Source organism: Solea solea, chromosome 16 (genome assembly GCF_958295425.1).
Source record: "Solea solea chromosome 16, fSolSol10.1, whole genome shotgun sequence".
NCBI classification, from domain to species: Eukaryota; Metazoa; Chordata; class Actinopteri; order Pleuronectiformes; family Soleidae; genus Solea; species Solea solea.
In genome coordinates, this window is record NC_081149.1 from 6,450,189 (window position 1) to 6,470,226 (window position 20,038).

Genomic DNA, 20,038 nt, shown 5'->3' on the forward strand with positions numbered 1-20,038 from the left:
TTTTTTTTTTTAAAGAGGAACCCCGGGGCAGGATCAACAATGGGTTTTCATGTGTTCTCTCTTACAGGACCATCACCACTACACTGGTGTCAGTTCATCTGTACTTTTTTGATATGCCCGCCCCAACAAAAAAAAACTAAAACAAAGGCTATGACACTTTCCTGGCTCTCGTCCCATGGCAGCTTCAGGTCGGCTGAAGTGATCCAGATCGAGGCTTTTCACAGAAATAGTCCTGTGTTCTTTCTGAATACTAGTCTGCGCCGCTTCTGAAAAACTGGAGACTCTCCCCTGTTTTGTTTGGCTTTTTTCCCCCCCCTAGCTTTACAAAGACAGTAAGGAGCCACAAGGCTAAGCATGAAGGAGCTGGGCGCGCAAGGCATATCCACAAGAATGTGCACATATACACAGAAACTGTGCAAAGAAAAATAAAATGTTCTCTCCAAAGTGGTAGTTTGTTGGTCGATAAAAAAATTAATCAAACATAACAACATGGGGGAAAGAAGATTTTCCCATGGCAGCAGTAAAGCGCTGAGGCTTTGGCTTGGTTTTGGATGCTGGCATGTTGGTAGAGTTTGCAGTTACTACAGTGACTCGTCCATCCTCTAAAACCCCCCTGAACACCAGCTTGCCCCCCCCCCCAAACAACCCCCTCTCTCACACGCTGAGAGGTCAAATGTCAGAGGTCCCCCGTCTGATTGTGATGATAATGTCACGGCTGCAGGGAGTGGGGTGGGGCTGCTGCACTGGGGGCGGGCGGGGGGGGGGGGGGGGGGGAGACGGGGGGACGGGGGGAGAGAATGTCTTTAGAAGGTGGCGTTGGTGGAGAGGGAGGTCTGGTCCAGCAAGAATGTCATGTCATATTTCCTGTAATCCCTCGTCCCGTGATCTGAAAACACCGCACTCGCTCCCGAATGCGCGATCCCCCCGTTGCCTGGGCAACCCCACAGACGGACAAGCAAGCCCCAGCACCCAACCAATCACCCACCCCCCCTCTTCCAAAGCCCCTCACCACCCACCCTTGGTCCCCATGGCTATTTGTCATGGCTTGGCTGGGTTTATTTAGAGGCAAATTAACTATGTCTGGAATCTAGGGTATCACTAAAAAAAAAATGAAACACCAACGTGGCACAAAAGGAGACTTTGAAAGGGCCGAGGAAGACAAAATACAACATGGAGTGACAGCAAAATACTAGTGGAGCCGCTCTGTACTGTGGGCAGTTGACTGAGGATGAAAGCCATGGAGGGAGCTGTCGTTTCTCTACAGTGGGGCTGTTGTTTTCTGAAGGCCGTTGTGAATTTCCTCTGACCAAGAATACCTGAGAACTCATTCCTGGGAGTATCATATCAGGTGTGTTGGTAAATATTTGTGTGTGTGTGCACGTGTGGGCGCGTATGACGGACAGGAGGCAGTTATGTCTGGTAAATCATTTTTCCACCCTAACAAATTCACAGCGAGGCGAGAAGCCAGAACACACATTCTTTTGTCTAGACCTGACTCACTGCCAACATGTTACTCCCATAACACACAAATGGAGAGCGCTATCAGTGAGCAGAGACTGTGAGAGACGCTCAAGTTTGTCCCGCTGCACACACGAGACTCTCCTTATCAGGCTCTTTACAACCTTGTAGATTTCGCTCTCTCTGGGAACAGCGGGGCAGGGAGCTGTGCCTTTGCCACGGCCCTGCTCTTAGATGTGGCGGATGTACAAAGCAGGTGCAGACTGCTGTTGTGCAACGGGCCCCTGAGTCATATTCAGTGAGTGTTGACTTCTGACCTTTAAGGAAGAGAGTGCAGCAGATGAAGAGGAGGAGGAGGAGGGTGCAGCAGCGGAGCGGGTAATCGCCCCCACGTCAACACGCGCGAGGGTTTCTGCCAGCTGCCGCCCCAGCAGGCACCACGCATCTGTCCACATCTGTCAGTCACTGCACCTCCGTGTGTCGGGGTATTTACCTCGCTCTTGCCAGACACAAAGCCGAAACAACTGGGCGGCCGTTTTTTTAACCCGTGGGACTGATCCAGCAGCAACTGGCAACACAGAACACTCTCACACAAGGGCCATTTCACACCACTCGAGAGACGTGGTCATCCTTCACAAACACATGCATTGGCAGCCCCCCCCTTTTTAAAAGGCTGTTACGCGAAAAACAAAGAAAAAAAAAGAGGCAGCACTGCAACAAAGCAAACACATGCAACAATCAGTGCACACGCACACACACGAAGGAAAGAACTTACAACCAGCCTCAGCGTCTGAGGGAGGAGGATACTGTGAAGTCAGAAGACAAGAGGATCAACTGAGGAAGTTAGACATGAAAACACATTTATTATACACACTTCACACAAAGATAGTAGATCTTCCTCAAGTCATGAGGACAGCGTTTGCTCTTCCTAAAGTCAACTGCCTGAAATAACATGACCTGAGGAAGACCAGATCAAAATATCATCTTCCTTTTAAGTTTTTGTGACATGGCTCTTCCTCCTGCTGTACTTTATCATGTTAAGAAAACGACTTTCCAGCAGCGTGGCGAGGATCTTCTCACCAGAACCGGTTTGATTTATGGATGTGGGGTCTGTAAACCTGCACTGGTGTAACAGAACACTCGATTTCCTGCTTTCTGGGTCACTGAAGAAGAGTAGTAACCTGAGCTCATCCTCTCCCGAACAATAGCCACTACTCTGCCTGAGGTCAGAGGGGTGACTCACCTGTGAACAAAGAGGCTGTAATCTTTGACATGGTTCATACACACAGTCATGCTCCACAAAGCACCGCGTTATAAAGGAGTCTTCTGATCTCAGAGGTCATTTCCTGAGACAAACAAGAGAGGAGGATCAACTACAAGAGCCGCTATCTATTCCACAACTCTTGGTTTTGGTAAATGTTTTACAGGATTATAATCAAATGCTATAATCAAAAGTTGCTTGAAAGGCAAAGAAGTACTTGCACCTTTATCATCCTTTTCCCCCACAATTGAAGCCTCTTTTACACCACAATTAGCAACTATACCAGGGATTTTTAATCCGGGTGATAAATAAACACAGTTCCCATCGCTACTGGTTGGCCAACCCTGTGTCATTTAAATTATAGATGAAATAACAAATATTGAGTGTTGTCCTAAGTTGTAAAAAAGTAAGATCCACAGCTAAAGGCTCTGCTTATGCCCTGGAAATGAACACCGCTTCACTTTGGCATCACTGCCAATAATCCTACCCATGATCACACGGAGCTTAAGTTGATATACACACGTGTACATTGATAATCGCCGTGTTGATGTCCGTTCACAAATGAATCTCGGGATTTAACAAGTATACGAGCAAATTAGTAGGAATCTGCTTTTTATGAGCGTCCATGCTGACACCATACTGCCAACAGAAGCCCATCCACCCTCACTCCCTCCTCCTCCTCCTCCTCCACCAGCCTCCTCTGCTCTGCTCTCCTCAGCTTGGCTCTCCCCTTTCTCAGCAAAGAGCCAGATTGGGGGTTGGGGGAGTGTTTTTTTTTTTTTTTGTGGCCCGAATAAAAGAGCTAAAGTAGTCAGAACTCCTTTGTATGAAAGTGTTGGGAGGAGGAGGAGGAGGGGGGGGGCACTGACCCAAACAGCTAGTCTTTCAGTCCTGCGCTTACACGGACCAACAGGCCTGGGCTGTAGCCTGGCAACAGTAACCCATGGTGAGGGACAGCAAGAGTGGGAGAAAAGGGGGCTGATGAGAGAGAGAGAGGGTTTCGTGAGGACAGATGGAGCACTCTCAAGGACTGATCCCCTGCATATGCAGGTAGCACCGGGCACAGAGCACGGCCAATTCAGGCTGATAATTAAGTACGATGGTGTCTGCGGCGGTGTGTGCGTTTCTCAGTCGAAAAGTGCAAAAGTTTGTTTCAACAATTGTGCTTAAGACGCACAATGGAGGTATTGAAATCTCCAGTGGGGAGGTTTCCAGAGCGCCCCCCGGAGCATGAATATTAAACATGTGAATGCGAGGACATTTAACTTTCTCTCGAGGGAAAGTGGTCATGAATCTGCGACTGAAAGGCTGAGGAGGTGCTGTCAGTGCATCCTTCTCACCTCTGATAGTCCCTCAATGCTCAGGTTTAAGGGTATAAATTAGCAATGGAAATGTGTGGAGCATTTCCTTGGCAGTGGGTACTGCACCAAGTCTGCAGCAGGAAGAGGAGAAAACACGCTGCCCAGAGCAAAAAGCTGGACAAAAGCATCGCCATTGTTTTTCCAAAACACTTGTAGTTCATTAACTATCTGAGCACATTTGTTTTTTTGGATGAATACTCCCTGGCATTTTTCAAATAGTAACGCATTTACCCATAACCACATCGCATGAGTCCCAGGGTCGAGGTCTTTCAAAGCATTCGTTCTCCACTGAACTCAACCACATAAAACCCCACCCAGCCACCTAAACTGAACCAGATTTCTGCAAAACTTTGAATTTCTTCGAAAAAAGACCCCATCCCAAACGTAGCATGAAAGATTGGCTAGAATTCCCCCTGCCCACTGTTTTCCCTCAAGTCGCCTTCAATGTGACAGAAATATCTCTAATGGCCCGCTATCGTTATTCATGTCACGGCAAATATTTGCTGCAGAATGAGGTTCAATCCAACTACAGCAGAGTCTGATAAACCACACTTCAGTTTAATAATGTTGACAGAAACAGTCTCTCTCAAGCTCAAGCTCAGGCTAAAAGAGAATGCGTTCCTCTTTATGCAGCACTGGCAAAGGTTCTGAGTGATAAGCCGAAGGGAATGCCAGGGAAATAGCCAGAGAATGTTCATTATCTCAACTCCTGTCACTCATGGAAGCACTAGAGATGTTAAACAAAGGCGTGGGCCGGTCCTACCTATAAAACTTTTAAGACAAATCTAAACGTGATTACAATCATGTGGCATTTCTGTTTTATTTCCATGTGGTAAATAGAGAGAAAGACCGCCTGGTTAAAATCATAATGTGTGTGGAAAGTGTGCTCAGTGGAAAAGTAAAAGCCGTTTCCTGAATCATTTAATCATCGACCCATCCCTTCCTCTTCTAAAAAAAAGGGAGGGAGAGACTTGGGGAAATTTTGCTGACAGACCTCAGTTATTCCACATTGGGCCTGACGATCTTAGAAATCACCATCTCTTGGAAGGAACAGCCAGGGGATGAGACTTCAGAGGCTAAATTATCCCGACATAAGTCACTGGTTCAGACATAAATTTGACTCCAGAAAGAACAATAATGCACAAATCCCATCGGGAGGTTCCTGTGCCGACAGAAACTCGTCACACACAGCGAGTTTCCTCGTGTCCCAGTTTCATTTCCGCACACTTGGGTATAGGTTAATAAAGAACGGGGCAATTTCAGCACAACGTGACCACGTAGCGAGAGGCTGGATGAAGCGGCAGACGAGAAAATTGAGGCGCGCGGAGGACCCCGGGTGCATCGAGAAAGCTGCATAAGCTTTCGATAAGACAGGATGTGCGTAGCAGCGAGGTCAGAAGGCACCATTTCCTGTGATGGAGCCTGGGAACCACAGCTCCCAGTCATGACCCGGGGAGAAAGAAGAAGGCACAACAAATCCAGATCTTCCTTCCAATGATGCTACAACCTCTGGGTCATCTCAACATGGACACGATATGACCACCGTCCTCCAGTGGAGTCACTTGAAACTTCTTCTTCTACTTTTCCCTCAATAATGTCAGAACAATGGCTCCATCTGTCAGTCCTCGCATGAGGGATAATGCCCGATGTGCTGCCTATCCCCCCCCCCCAAAAAAAAAGCAGAGTACCTAATTGCAAATCAAACAAGTCACTCTAAACATGCCATTTCCCCCGATGAGAGCAGGCTGACAGTATTGTTACGAGGCATTCCTGAAGGGGCTACTGGGGTGAATGGATGAGAGGTACAGACAATAACCTGAAAGCACCAGAGGGACAGGAGGAATCTTACCGAGCATTCCTCTCTAATCCACCATAAAGATGCCAAAGAAAACACCAGCCCTGAGGTTCTGTGCGCTAAGCTAACAATGTAATGTGGGTTTTTGTGCCTCCAACGTATGTGTGTGTGTGTGTGTGTGTGTATATTTGCACTTTTTAAGTGAGAGCTGTGTTTCTCAGAAATGCATTTCGCAGCCGGAGAACAAGCACGATTGATGCTGCACTTCTCGCTTGGAGAGGTTGAAATCTACGCTGAGTAAATGGTAGAATTAGAAGACTATGGATGGCTCAGTATGACTTTTTTAAAGTGTTATATGCCAGTATCAATCCAACACATGATTGTAAGACCTATCTGGCAATAACCGGCCATTTTAAGCCACGTTCTGGTCATGTGACAACGAGGGCGGACATTGGCGGACTTTTTACAGCATGTTGGAAATAACTGACTTCATATTTAGGGTTTTCTGACAGTTTCTGACAGAACTTGACTGGACAGTCTGCTTCCATTCAGAGGAAAAGATGTCCTCCTTTAGTAATGTCATGACAGGCTACTAACTGAATCTGCTACTCGGGTGCAAAGGGCAAAGCGCTTGTAAATGGGAGTAGTGGCTCCATCCACAGGCCTCACAAGACGGAGAAGCCTCACATTTATCTCTCTCTCTTTTTGTTTTTAGTTCAGAGGATGCGCAAGGAGCAGATATGCTCCTAATCTGCCAAACCGAGGATGAACCGCCAGAGCCGGGGCGGCACGCTGAGCGCGTTTAAACGTGCTCACCGCCCCTCTGTGAGAGACGCAACATGTGTTAGAGGCGCTGCGAGCGACCAGCTTCATTCCTCCACGAGCTTGTCTCTCACAGTATGGTGGCAGCTGACTGCTCAATGGCAGCACCTGGCCCTCTGCTTCCCCTTTGTCAAGATCTGACTTCACTGGATTACCATCACAACATCCACCAGCTGTCCTCTACAGAGAAACCCCCCTACACCCCCCACCCCACCCTCAACCACCCCCCCTGCTTCCTCCCTTCTACCCATTCCCTACCCCCATGAAGTCGGACCCCTCCAGCTGGATCCTCTCTGAATGACACCCTCTCAATCTGCCTAATTATCTGTCCTCTGGCCCAGCCGCCATCACGCTCGCTCCCTCTCTCCACACGCTGCACTTTCTGCAGAGCAGAGGCGCCGCAGTGACACTTCACCAGGACTCCCAGACTGCTTCACCCACAAGGCCGCACTCTCTGCGACACGATTAATCCTCCACTGTCAAGTTCAAAACTCTTCAGGAGAGTCCAGCGAAAGAATACTTTGAAGATCTCACGTGACATGAGAAGAAGTATTTCCACCGGCCCAACGGCCTGGTTTTCAAAGCTGGTGTTTCTGAGGAACATCCAACACACACAGATATGTTCTTGCTACAGTTGCATCATTACTGATTGGTCTTGATGATTATGAGGCTGCAGTTGTCCCTGCAGGATTATCAACTGATATGTAGAGTATTTTCTCCATTTTACTGTCTTCCAGGAGCAAAGACACATCAAAGTCACTAGATGGAATTGAGTGACTTTATTATGATTATCAATCAGTTGATTGCAGCCCTAGTTTTATATGCTGTTCCAAAGTAGCACGCGCCAATCTGATCATTTTACAAAGCGTGAGTGCAACCTCTAACCCGTTCACTTGCAACGATAAAGAAAGGAATCAAAAGCCGACAAGCAGCATTTACTACCAGCACTGGGACCTACAGGCCAGATTACTCAACCCTTTCAGATTAAAACGCATTAACCAGGTTTTACCGGGTCACTGGGAAAGATGAAATGCTTATCAGAAAGTTGAACAGTTTCCAGAGGATTACCACTCTAATCCTCTGTTCCAAACTCTGCTCTGTAACTTTAACCGAGCGCCTCAGAGGAGGAAGTGATGAAGCGAGCACTGACCACAGAGTCACTGGTGACGAAGACAGAGTGTGAGAAAACTCTGAGATTTCTCACATTGTCTGGATTCTTTTTTAGATGTGTTTGCCAACAAGACAGAGGATACATCATTATCTGGGACAGTAACAATGGCACTACTGTCACTGGAGAATCTGCTTTCTTTAAGGAAAAACTACCAAATAAGAAGCAGGGGCTGAAGAATGTCTGTAACACAGAACAATGTGTGTTGGTTTTGAGGGAAAAACATTTCTCTTTAATTCCCACTGCTTCTTTAAATTCCATCCAAATGCCAAAACACACGTCTATGGCTGCATTTGTTTCTGTCTTTCTGTTCCACTCTGGCCTCGTTTTCGCTGCCGCCTTTATTCTCTGGCTCTCTGTACGCCCTGTTCTGATGGTGCCGGGTTACAGGCAGGTATCTGGTGAAAGAAAGGATCTTTTCTGCTGCTTTGGAGCTCCTGTTTCTGTCAGATCCCAGTGGAAGAGGTGGGGCGTTCACCTCAGTGCCGAGCCTGGTCGGACCCTTCTAATGTGGCCACGCTCCGCTCCGCTGCTCGGCCCTGCTGTGGGACTCTCGCTACAGACTGTGGTGCGACATGTGTCCCCTTCCATTAGAGAAACTTTCCCCTTTGCACTTTAAGTGCTTTTTTTTTCTCCCTTGGCACTGAACCAAGATAGTGATGAATGAACAACCAGCGTCTGCCAAGAAATGAATAAGAACACTCCCTGTGCTGTGATATGATGGCATTAAATCTGGACAGTAATGTCAACACTGAGACAAACAGTGAGGTTATTGTGTTCACTTTTGCTGATAAACCCTCAGAAAACATGATGTCAGGACTTATACATTTACTTCTTGCCACTCGTCCCTCTTTCCTGCAGCTAATGATTGAAGAAGCAAGTTACACATTGGCTTAAATGCCTTTGCATGTCTTATTATTTGCTTGTGAGAAGTGCATTCACGGCACAGGCTCAACTTTGACCCCGAGCAGTAGGGTAAACCTGCAATCCCACTCCAATAAAATAATAAATTGGCAGTTTTGGAGGGAAGCAGCTGGCAACCAGGGAGGTTTTTTTGTTGTTCCAGAAATGACTGTATCGCCTCATGTGAAACACTGAGGGCTGTTTCCTAAACTAAAGGGCAAATGACCCCCTTAGGCAAGACCCTGTAGGCTATTTGACTTGACTATTGTGACGGGTTCCCACACAAACCCCCAGACAAATTTGGAAAACAAAAGCCTTGTCAGAGCCAAAAGATGTAAGAGCTCCAAAATGCCCAAAAGCAAGCGGGAAACAAAGAAAGCAGATCAAAAAAAGTTGCTTAAACCCTTGAAATTAACTCATACAGCAAATAAAAGGTAAACAAAGACGGGAGAGGAAGGAAAGCTTTACTCATGTGCGGTGTAATGCTGTGATTTATGTCTGACAAAAGCTCCTCAACAGGTGCAAGGAGATGACTGGGGCAGAGAAACATGTCGAATCTCGCAGAAGATCTAATCAATTTCTATCCGTCTGTCACCACTTCTTCAGCGTGAAAGAAGTAAATGAACAGCCAGCAGATTAAAAAAAACAGGTTAACAAAACTTCTTCAGCACAAACAATAGGTGAATCAAACAGGTGTCACCCTGGCATCATCACATGTTCCACTTACATGCATCGAGGGGGCGAATCTATGCACGTCCCTGCATTTTCACAAGGTCTGTATTTATCCACGCATCGGAACCCTGAGGAGATTGGAGAAATCCGTTAGAGAACCGCACACTTGAGGAATTATTTCCATGTTAACCCATTTCACACGAAAACTATAAATCCCATCCTATTGGGTCATTTAAAGCATAAAAATACCTTTACTTTTTTTGTGAAACATCATGAAACCACCCCTTCAAACTCATTTTTTTTAAAGCAAATCCTTCCAGACTGAAAGTCTTTACCACTGCAGATGCGTAGTTGCTTACTTTGTCAGGGAAAAAAAAAAAAAAGAAGTAGATTAAACATTTGTCTTTATCCTGATGGGGATGCTGGGATGTTTGCAGCTGCATGCTGGGATTGTTTCTGCCTGTTAACATTTCTGACACCAGAGTTCAGCTGCTTTAAAGGGGCCTTTGTTCAGAAGAAGCCGGGAAACTGCAGCTCATCATCACCCACTGCTTAAAGATAAACTCATTGTCGCCTCACCCTCCTCCAACTCCAATTTAGACCCACAATAAATACTTTTGGAAACGTGTTAGGGTTAAACATCCTCCAGATAAACATGTGCAGCACTGAGTCTTTCTCATAAAACCAAGCACTGCGCAAAAAAAAAAACCTGCGGTGGTCTCGTTTTACTCCATAAAGTAGCATGGAATTTAAATATACTCACACAATCTGCGTGCGTAAAAGTTTGGCACATGTTGCGCGTAAACGTCTCAGCAATCTGTTACTATTTTGGCGTTTTAAATGATCTGAGTGACTTTGGGAAGCGTATGTTTGCGTTTAATTTGTTTGGGAAGACTGTAATTGAGTCATATCATACTAGTACACAACAAAGCAAACAATAAATCAATACGAAAATGCATGCAATAACGATGTCAGCGCTTTATGGATCATCAAAGATGTCCCCAAATTCACGGGCTGTGCGGACATGTCCACTCAACAGGCAACGCGTGCGCTGCGACACTTTCAAAAAGTTCAAATAAACTCACCTTCACAAATGTGCATAAAAAGTAAAAATGACAGAATAATCCATGGAATATTCCCTTCCATTGCGGTGGGAAAGTTTCCAGCGTTTCGAGTCGCTCTTTCAGTAGAAATACATCCTTTTGTTAAGTTCACAAAAAAAGTTTAAGGCTCCAGAGTCGACGGGGAACTTGTCATGAAGAGAGCCGGAGGAGCGCAGCTGTTTTTAGGTCCCAGTCCCGTGTTTAATCCTCCGCAGCTCGGCCACGGCTGCTGCTGCTGCTGCCTGTGATTCTCGCTGAGCCTCCAGAAAACTTCTGAATAACTTTTTCTCTTTCCCCAAGTGTCCCAGCAGCGTCTCTCGTGAGCCCGCCTCCTCTGACTCCCCCCTTCCGTCCCCCTCCTCCACTGTGCACAGTCCCAGCGCAGAGATTTCTCTCTCTCTCTCTCTCTCTCTCCCCCCTCCACACACAAACACACACACAAACACACACATTTTGATGCACCACACTCCCTTTTAGACATGTTAAACAATGCAGGCAGGGAAACACAGCAGTGTAAGACACTGTTGTCACGTCTCCAGCACAAATGGACACTTTGCTGTGTCATGATGAGACAAGATAAAGGTCCACTATGTAACATTTAGGCGGCATTTATTGGCAGAAATTGAAACTACGATGTGTGTATAAGTGTTTGACATCACGCAGATGTCGTCAAGCGATCGACGACATCTGCGTCGAGGACCGTGTTCACATCAGTCCGTCCTTGAGTTCGTGCTCAGATCCGATTCCAAAAAACCCACATCCAGACGCGGTTCGATGACACGCGCGTGCTGTCCTGATGTGTCGCTTTAGAGCCCGCCTCCTCAGCAGAAGTCCCCTGACCCTCTGTTTTTTGTTTTTTTTTACACTAATCAGTGCCCATTCGTTGATTTACTCATAGTCGTCGGGTCATGGGGTCATTGGAAGTGCTTGAATTTGGTGCAAGAAAGAAGTGAAGTTGATATTGAGGGAAATGTCTCCCTTGTTTGCTACGACGCCACCTACTGTCTTCCGTGCCCTGCATTGCTTGACGTGCGTAGACGATTCCATTTATTTAATATATATTTATATAAAGTACCTTAAAGGGAGTAAAAGTACAAGTATCTTACCAAAAAAAATGACGTTGGCAGAAAGTTGTAAAATTTTTCTACGTATTAGAAAAGTGAGTTTGAATTGGAATAAAATAATGAACTTTATTGTGGCTTCTTTGCAGTAGAAGAAGAGAAAGAGGCTTGAGTTTATTCACCATTGGTCTCGTTCTTCTTGTTCTGAAGACAAGTTCTGAGATGCTGAAGTAACAAAGATAGTCGGGGGGGGGAAATGTATTGAAGTAAATGTGCACAATTGGAGTGCATAAAAGTAAAAGTTGCTGGAAAAATAAACACCAACGTACAGCGACGATTACGCTGCTTAAAGAGATGTTTGCTTTTACACCAACACAATGACTCTGGTATCAGAAATCTGTGCGTTACACCGCGTTTTCCGGAAATGATGTGCAGCAAAATCCCAGATAATCACTTTAAAAACAACATCATCAAGACGCCAGCTCCTGTGTCATGGCCACAGGCTGGAGTCTGTCCGACCCCGAGGGCGAGCTCGGTTGTTTATTTGTGTTTACAGTGGATGAGTTGCAGATAAGAGAGTGAAGTGTGTGAACATGGCAGCGGCAGAGGCACACAGCGTTTCCATTATCCCAGGCACTGGGCTGCAGCTCTTCCTCGGCCTATACGGCAGTGGCGGTGGACTCGCTCCCTGTGTATATAGTGCCTCAGTTGTTCTGCGGCACAGAGCGGAGCCGCCTGCTTACAGAGACAATAGCCTTGATTTGAATTAGAAAGGGAGTCCGGCATTATGACACAGTTTCTCTCCGCAGGGGAGGGAGCGGTGCGCGAATACTCAAGCACACTGCGCCGTCTCTCTCCCCGTCTTCATGGCACTGAAGGGGGCAGGACCATGAATGCAGCAGGCCGCTTTGGAGTGAAGTTCGTTAGTGCGTGTGACGTCATCTATAGGGGTCAGTGAAAAGAGCCTCTAAAGGCCTCACAGACACCTGCTTGGTTTGGCACCCAGTGTGTGATGAAAGTCGGGGCAGAGCAAAACTTTTCAATGGCTTGATTTAGTCTGTTTGTGCTCCGGGACATGTTTAGGCCACTCCTGTTTTCTTTAGCGGGCGTTAATTCAAGTGATTAAAATCCTCTTTATAACCCAGAGACAGTGGGGAAGGTGTAATCAAGAGTATCAATGTTACAAATGTGTGTAATAATCAGATTTTTCCTCGGGGGGCTTTCACCCATCTGTGAGACACGTCTTTCACCCTGTGGGGATGCAGTAGCGGCACTCCCAGCTCACTCTGGCAGGTGCTGGCAGTATTTTGACTCGCTTCCAGTTGGAGGACGTCCCAGGGAGAGATTTCTCATGAGTGTGCTCAGGGACAGACGGCTGTATTTACAGAGCGTTGCTATCCAGACACTCGAAGTCTCCAAATGCCTCACGTACCTCATTCCTCTAAAAAAAAAAAAAAAAAAAAAAAAAAACACCAAAAACACTACTATAGGTCTTGATGCGTGTGTGTTAAAGACATTTTCATGTCTCACCGTATTTAAACAGGAACATGTTAGAGTAGAAGTGGTCATCAATTCAAAAAATACATGTTTTTCAGGAATAAGCCTGAGAAATGACTGAAATCATAAGACACGTCTCACGAACTCGTTATTTAAAATACTTTTTATTTTATAAAAGAACCAATTTCAACGTAATGATGGAGGAAAACGGTGGTTCAACATCTACTGTGTGCCTAAATGTATAATTGCTGATTTTCTCTATGGACTTTGGTGTGGGGAGTGAGTGAATCCCAACAGAACACAAACTTCATTTTCCAACAGCAATATAAAGTGGCAAACATGTTTATAAGATATATTTTAGACTTAAGCAGTCTAAATTTAACGTAGTTTTCCTGTCCCCGCTGGTTCCCGCGGGGGACATGTGTATCCGTACCTTTTACAACCACACCTAACACAAAACCCGGAACTCCACCTTTAAGGAACCCCCCAAAAAGCCCCCGTGTGATCAGAATGTGAAAAGAAAAGCTGCTCATTGGACCAAAAGACTTGCACTTTTGTTCCTTCATGAGCTAAATGCTTTGTCTAAGAGGATTACAATCTCTGCCGCTTGACTCCAGAAAATGAAGAGCCAATAAGAAAATTACGGCTCGTCTTCGTTCCGTCTGATCTCATTAGGGGGAAGTAGCTGCTCCGACATTTCCCGGTGGAAACACGACCCGGCTGTGATTGTTCCAGAAATAAAAGAGAGCAGCCAACTCGATCCAATGTATGTCCGAACAACAGCGGTGGGAGAGCCTCTAGTTTCTTTTTAGGACACTTTTTTTTTTGTCCTATAGCCCTGTAGTGTTCTTTCCCTCCACACACACACACACACACACACACACACAGGACAAATAGGTTTTGTTTGTATTAGAGAGAAAGTGTGAGAGTAGAAGCCTTGGCGACAAAATTCTCGCGCAGGACTCAGGGGGAAGCTCCAATCACACAAACAAAGATGCGACAGTTGGGGATTTATAGCTCGGCTCTCTGTCGGGAAGTGACCGCATCTGCACTTTGAACTGCTGTCAGTTTAGTAACATGGTCGTTGTGATGTGCAAACGAGACGAGATGGCAGATATCGAGACATCTAAGAGCACGTTATTAATGCAGAATCTGCTAATGCTAATCACAGGGTTCCCACACCTTGGTTGACATCAAATTCAGGGACTTTTCAAGGACTTTCCAGGACTAATTGCCTCAAAATCAAGGGCCGACTGTGCGGACACATCTAAAGATGGGGGAGCTTGTTTGTTTGTCCATGGTGTCCACTTGTCTGCATCTGGACAAGTGATTGTCCTCGGGATCTTGGGTCAAAGTCAGTCTTTGTAAATTTTCTTTGGTGAGGCAGAGATCTTGGAATTTTCACGTCGTCATTTGCAATTGTTTACTTCGTCGTAAACAAACAAAGGAGACATTTACCTCAAATATCAACTTCACTTCTTTCTTGCACAAAATTCAAGCACTTTCAATGACCCGTTTCTATCAAAAACTTGTATGTCTCAGTGTTTCGCCATAAATACTGAACTAATGTGCATCACTGCCAAAGATGAAGAAGAATTTGTTGTGTTTACTTGGGTCTTTTTCAGCAATGATAGTTGGGGCAGACGCAGATAAAAATCTGTCACAAAGTCATTTGGCCTGGGATTAAACACCATCCCACTCTGGTCAAAAAACAGTTTAAATCTAGGTTGAAACAGTGGTAATGGGATAGAAACTTACAATTTTGAGGTAAAAAGCTGGCGTTCATTCAAAACACTGTGTAAAATCAACTGTCACTGTGTGGATTTAGCTGCTTATCACCAGTCTGCCTGTACTGCTAACCTTTCTGTGTTAATATACTCGGCTGTACAAAGAACAACTTAGTTTGTAATTCCTCACATTGGGCCTTTGATACCTTGGGATAACATCGCTATTGTGATGCACAGGTTTCTTTATTCAGAGCTGCATGTGTATGGTACAGTACGACGAGGCGACCACCCATGCACAAGAGCAAAAATGGTACAGTCATGTTTTTCCCTATCATTCGTAAACCAGGCTCATAGCAGGGGACGTGTGTTTAAGTACTGCAGGGGTCACACAGGTCATATGTATATATATATATATATATATATATATATATATATATATATATATATATATATATACATATATATATATATATATATATACATATACAGTACATACATACATGTCTGCTGAGGTCAGTATGTGTGGAAGAGATAGCTGTCGCAGGCTACACTTTGATACATCCCACCACCTCACATCATTCCTGGCAAATTGTCAAATCTACTTTTACAAACATGAGATGACTGGGCGTTGAAAAAGTTCCTCATCACAGTTTCACAGTCTTTAATCACAGTTCAAAGTTCTTTAATCACAGTTTAGAGTTCTTTAATCACAGTTCAAAGTTCTTTAATCACAGTTTAGAGTTCTTTAATCACAGTTCAGTTCTTTAATCACAGTTTAGAGTTCTTTAATCACAGTTAGAGTTCTTTAATCACAGTTTAGAGTTCTTTAATCACAGTTAGAGTTCTTTAATCACAGTTAGAGTTCTTTAATCACGTTTAGAGTTCTTTAATCACAGTTTAGAGTTCTTTAATCACAGTTAGAGTTCTTTAATCACAGTTAGAGTTCTTTAATCACGTTTAGAGTTCTTTAATCACAGTTTAGAGTTCTTTAATCACAGATCAGAGTTCTTTAATCACAGTTTAGAGTTCTTTAATCACAGTTAGAGTTCTGTAATCACAGTTAGAGTTCTTTAATCACAGTTTAGAGTTCTTTAATCACAGTTAGAGTTCTTTAATCACAGTTTAGAGTTCTTTAATCACAGTTAGAAGTTCTTTAATCACAGTTTAGAGTTCTTTAATCACAGTTAGAGTTCTTTAATCACAGTTTAGAGTTCTTTAATCACAGTTTAGAGTTCTTTAATCACAGTTCAGAGTTCTTTAATCACAGTTAGAGTTCTTTATGTCACAGTTTAGAGTTCTTTAATCACAGTTAGAGTTCTTTAATCACAGTTAGAGTTCTTTAATCACAGTTTAGAGTTCTTTAATCACAGTTCAGAGTTCTTTAATCACAGTTTAGAGTTCTTTAATCACAGTTTAGAGTTCTTTAATCACAGTTCAGAGTTCTTTAATCACAGTTTAGAGTTCTTTAATCACAGTTAGAGTTCTTTATGTCACAGTTTAGAGTTCTTTAATCACAGTTAGAGTTCTTTAATCACAGTTTAGAGTTCTTTAATCACAGTTCAGAGTTCTTTAATCACAGTTTAGAGTTCTTTAATCACAGTTCAAATTTCTTTAGTTACAGCTCGAATTTCTTGATCACAGTCCAAAGTTCTTGATCACACTGAACTGGCCAGTCTGAGTCTCGTCACATCGTGCATTGGTGTGGTTTCTGTTATGGGTCCAGTAACTAGATCTGCCAGTATATGTACAGTGTAGTGTGGTCAGCCAGCTCCCTCCTTTCATGTTCGCTGGCCTTTCAGAGCGAGCACGCTCCATGTGATACGGGTGCTAACAGGCAGTATGTGTGGACACAGTGGACGTGATGACTTTACCACCCAGGCCAGACTGATTTATGTGGGAAAAGCCCCCGAGAGCACCCACAGAGAGTGTTGAGAGGATTAGAAGCCCCTCTACAAAACTGGTCACGGCCAATCAGCGGCAGAGACCCCCTGTGGACGGACAGGCATCGGGACCAATTACAGAGCAGCGATGACGATGATTCGGCTGCTTCAGAACTATATCATCTTTTTTTTGGGGGATTTTTTTGTGGAAGCACTTCAAGTGAAGTGGACCTCAGAGCATTGGAGAGAAAGTATGGGCACACTCCTGTGTGATGTCGTCTCAGAGAGTGACAAAGGCAGCACAAGGCTACCCCAAGATACTTCCCCTTTGTTTATTCAGCTCCTTTTATTTTTGCAAAGTTTCCAAATTGTTAGTATTTCAAAAAGTCTGTGAACATGTAATATCCATATTATGTTTATACATGTTTCTGCACTTTAAAGGGAATGTTATACAAATTCCCACTGACATACAGATGCCGTGTTTTTCACTTTCCTTTCAGTTCCTTTCATATGAACTGTCGGATTTCTTCATATGATACATGAGATTTGAGTTGGCATACACTGACCCTTTGTTAACCTTATGGCCCATGGCTTACAAGTTCATGATTCTTTTCCTGTTTCTCTAACATAGGATTTATCCCCCTTCTCTATACAATGATACATGTACAATGTACAGAATTATGTAAACACACCTCGGAGAGGGGGATAAAAGAAGCCTTTAACAGGGAATACTTCTGGTTTAAGTGTGAAGTGCAGTTTTATAAGATACTAATAAGCTACATATTTCGTGCCTAATAAATAATACATGGTCTATGATATCTTAAGAATTAAGACTGGAAAATTAAGTTTGTGTTGCTTGTTATAATTCCACACTCTTCTGCACCAAAGTCCAGAGACAAAATCAGTGTTTTTTAGCTCACAGAGACACAGGAGCTGCTGGTGAACGTCTGCAGACTTTGGTAAGTTTGTGTTACTTTTTCTAAAATTCAAACAAAGGATTTCAAACACTTAAGTGACAAAATAACTCATTTGAACTTAACTGATGGAAGCAGCGGTGGATGAACAACTCTAAAATCACTGTTTTTCTCTATGGGCTTTGGTGTGGCAGAGTGCAGCGATTTTGAGGGCAACACAAATTTGAGATTCCGCAGTTGGAAGACACTTGAACGCACCAAGAAAGCATTTTGGTGACATTACTGTGAGAACGATTCGTGGAACTGCATTCCTGTGATGTTGATGTTTCTTTAACCTATTTGTCACTGTGTCATCAAGTTTGTCAAATAGTTTGTAATTAACCACTTCTCTGTGTCTTAAAATAAAACCCCTTAATTTATCATAGTTCACACATAAAAAAAAAATGAATCTGCAGTAGTTGTGTGTACACACTCCCTCACACTCCCTATATCCTCTTTCATTATGAACAGTTTCTTCTTCTCCTTCCACCCACTTTGACACACACGCGCGCGCACACACACATGCACTGCGTGGCTTGCAGACTGGAGCTTTTTGCCTAAAGTAAACACATCTGAATGATGGATCTGTCTTTGGATTGTGGGAAAAAGTGTTTGACTTTCACACAAGCTCTCTAAACGGTGATTAAATCCTCTGTGAGTCCTGTTTCTGCAGAGGACAGGGACAGAGACGAGGCAGGAAACTGGATTCCCCCCCCCCCCTGTATACCCCTCTTTATCTGCCCCGTGTCTCCTCCTAATGCCACAAACATCAATCAATCACTTTTTTTTTACACCCATTGCCAATTCCTGTGAACACATTAACTACAAAATTAAGAACATGTGTAGCAAGACAGACTAAATAAATACCTATATATAGATATATATAGATATACACATATACACATATATATATCTATATATACAGTGTACTTGTAAATGTACTGTATGTAAAAAATTATACAATACACTAAAATGTGATAGTGGATAAAATAACAATTGCTGTAAGACAATTTAGTTTTTGGCAGACCGGCCAATGGAAAAAAAAACAAAGAAAAAAGGTTCCACACTATAAAGTAGTTTAAGGTTCAAATAAATAGACAAGGAATCAAAACATTAATTTCAATATCCTGTCACTTATAAAGATGGGAGCATCTCATGTCCCCCCCTCCCTTCCCTTTCAGATATAAATGTACAGACTGAGAGACTCGGTGGAGGGTCCTGGACGATCTGCATTCACAGGGCAGTGAGAACGGAGGGCAGCGAGTGCATCTCTGTGCAGGAATGCAATTCAGACAGAGCTGGAGAGCGGCCAGCTGGAGGAATTCAGAGAGCTATGACACTGTTTCCGTGTGAAATAGCTACTTAAGACCACTGTGAACAGCTGCCGGACAGTGCCCCCCCCCTCCCCCCCAATACCCCTACCACCACCGCCACCATCAGCCACCCACCCCCTTCCACCTCCTCTCATGGGGCTGTAAATCTTGAAGGAGAACGGAGGTGCTGGCGACTCGCTGAAAGGGATCCAGGGAAGATCCCGGGGGTTTAGAGCTAAAGGTCAGGTCTGTGTTAGCAGGCCGCGGTGCCGAGGCTCTGGCCTGATACCCACTCATGACCCACTCAAATGTAGCGTGCTGTCCAACCTGGAAGCACCGTGGATCTTCACTGTGCCGGCAGAATGAATTGATTGGGTGTAAAGGAGAGGGCACGGCAATGTCTCTGCAACATGACAGCTTATCTTAGTGAAAGGCAGGAGGTCATTTAAGCTTTTTGACGAAAATGTGTTCGGATCCATGTAATCTGACCAATAAAGCGAGGGGATAACTCATCACCGTCCTGCGGAGTTATTGCGGCGACAGCCTTGGAAAGTGTTTGGAGTGGCATATGCTGCACTAAAAATGTCAAATAAAAGACATATTGAGAAAAATGACTGAATTATAACTGCGACTGATCCCCACATTTGCCTCTGAAAACCACGAGGAGAAAGACGTGGAGGGGTCCCGGGCTCTCTGTTCATCCTCTGTCCCTCCTGAGTCAATTGTTGGAGAAGCACGGTGTCAACCCTGCGCCATCAATCACCCGCTTTCAGAGGAGGGCAGACAAGGCAGGGACCCGCCCCCCAGGACAGGGGGGTGGAAGTTCTCATGCCCTCCCCGCCTCCTGAAGCCCCGCGCCCCTACAGACAGAACTCCGACAGCTGGTCCGGCCATTAGGAGTAGGCCGAGACCTGAGGGCCCCCGCACAGCAGCAGCAACAGCTGCCAGCCCACTGCCCCCAACTGCCCCACCACCACCACCACAGCTCTATAAAATCTGTATTAGAGCCGCAATTTATTGTCATCCCTCCGCATTCCTTCACAAAGACGGGCACCGCTGCACAT

At 44.7% G+C, this 20,038-nt stretch overlaps 1 protein-coding gene across 1 annotated transcript in view; it reads right to left on the reverse strand.

Annotated features, from left to right (window-relative positions):
- Positions 1-10,812, reverse strand: part of notch3 (notch receptor 3) — a 30,822-nt gene extending 20,010 nt beyond the window's left edge. The window contains exons 1-2 of the mRNA XM_058652665.1: positions 10,526-10,812; positions 9,496-9,568 (exon numbers count right to left, since the gene is read on the reverse strand). Coding sequence (XP_058508648.1) covers positions 9,496-9,568; positions 10,526-10,586 — 134 coding nt within the window. The 5' untranslated portion in view covers positions 10,587-10,812. The remainder of the gene's footprint in view (positions 1-9,495; positions 9,569-10,525) is intronic.
- Between the last annotated feature and the right edge of the window lie 9,226 nt (positions 10,813-20,038).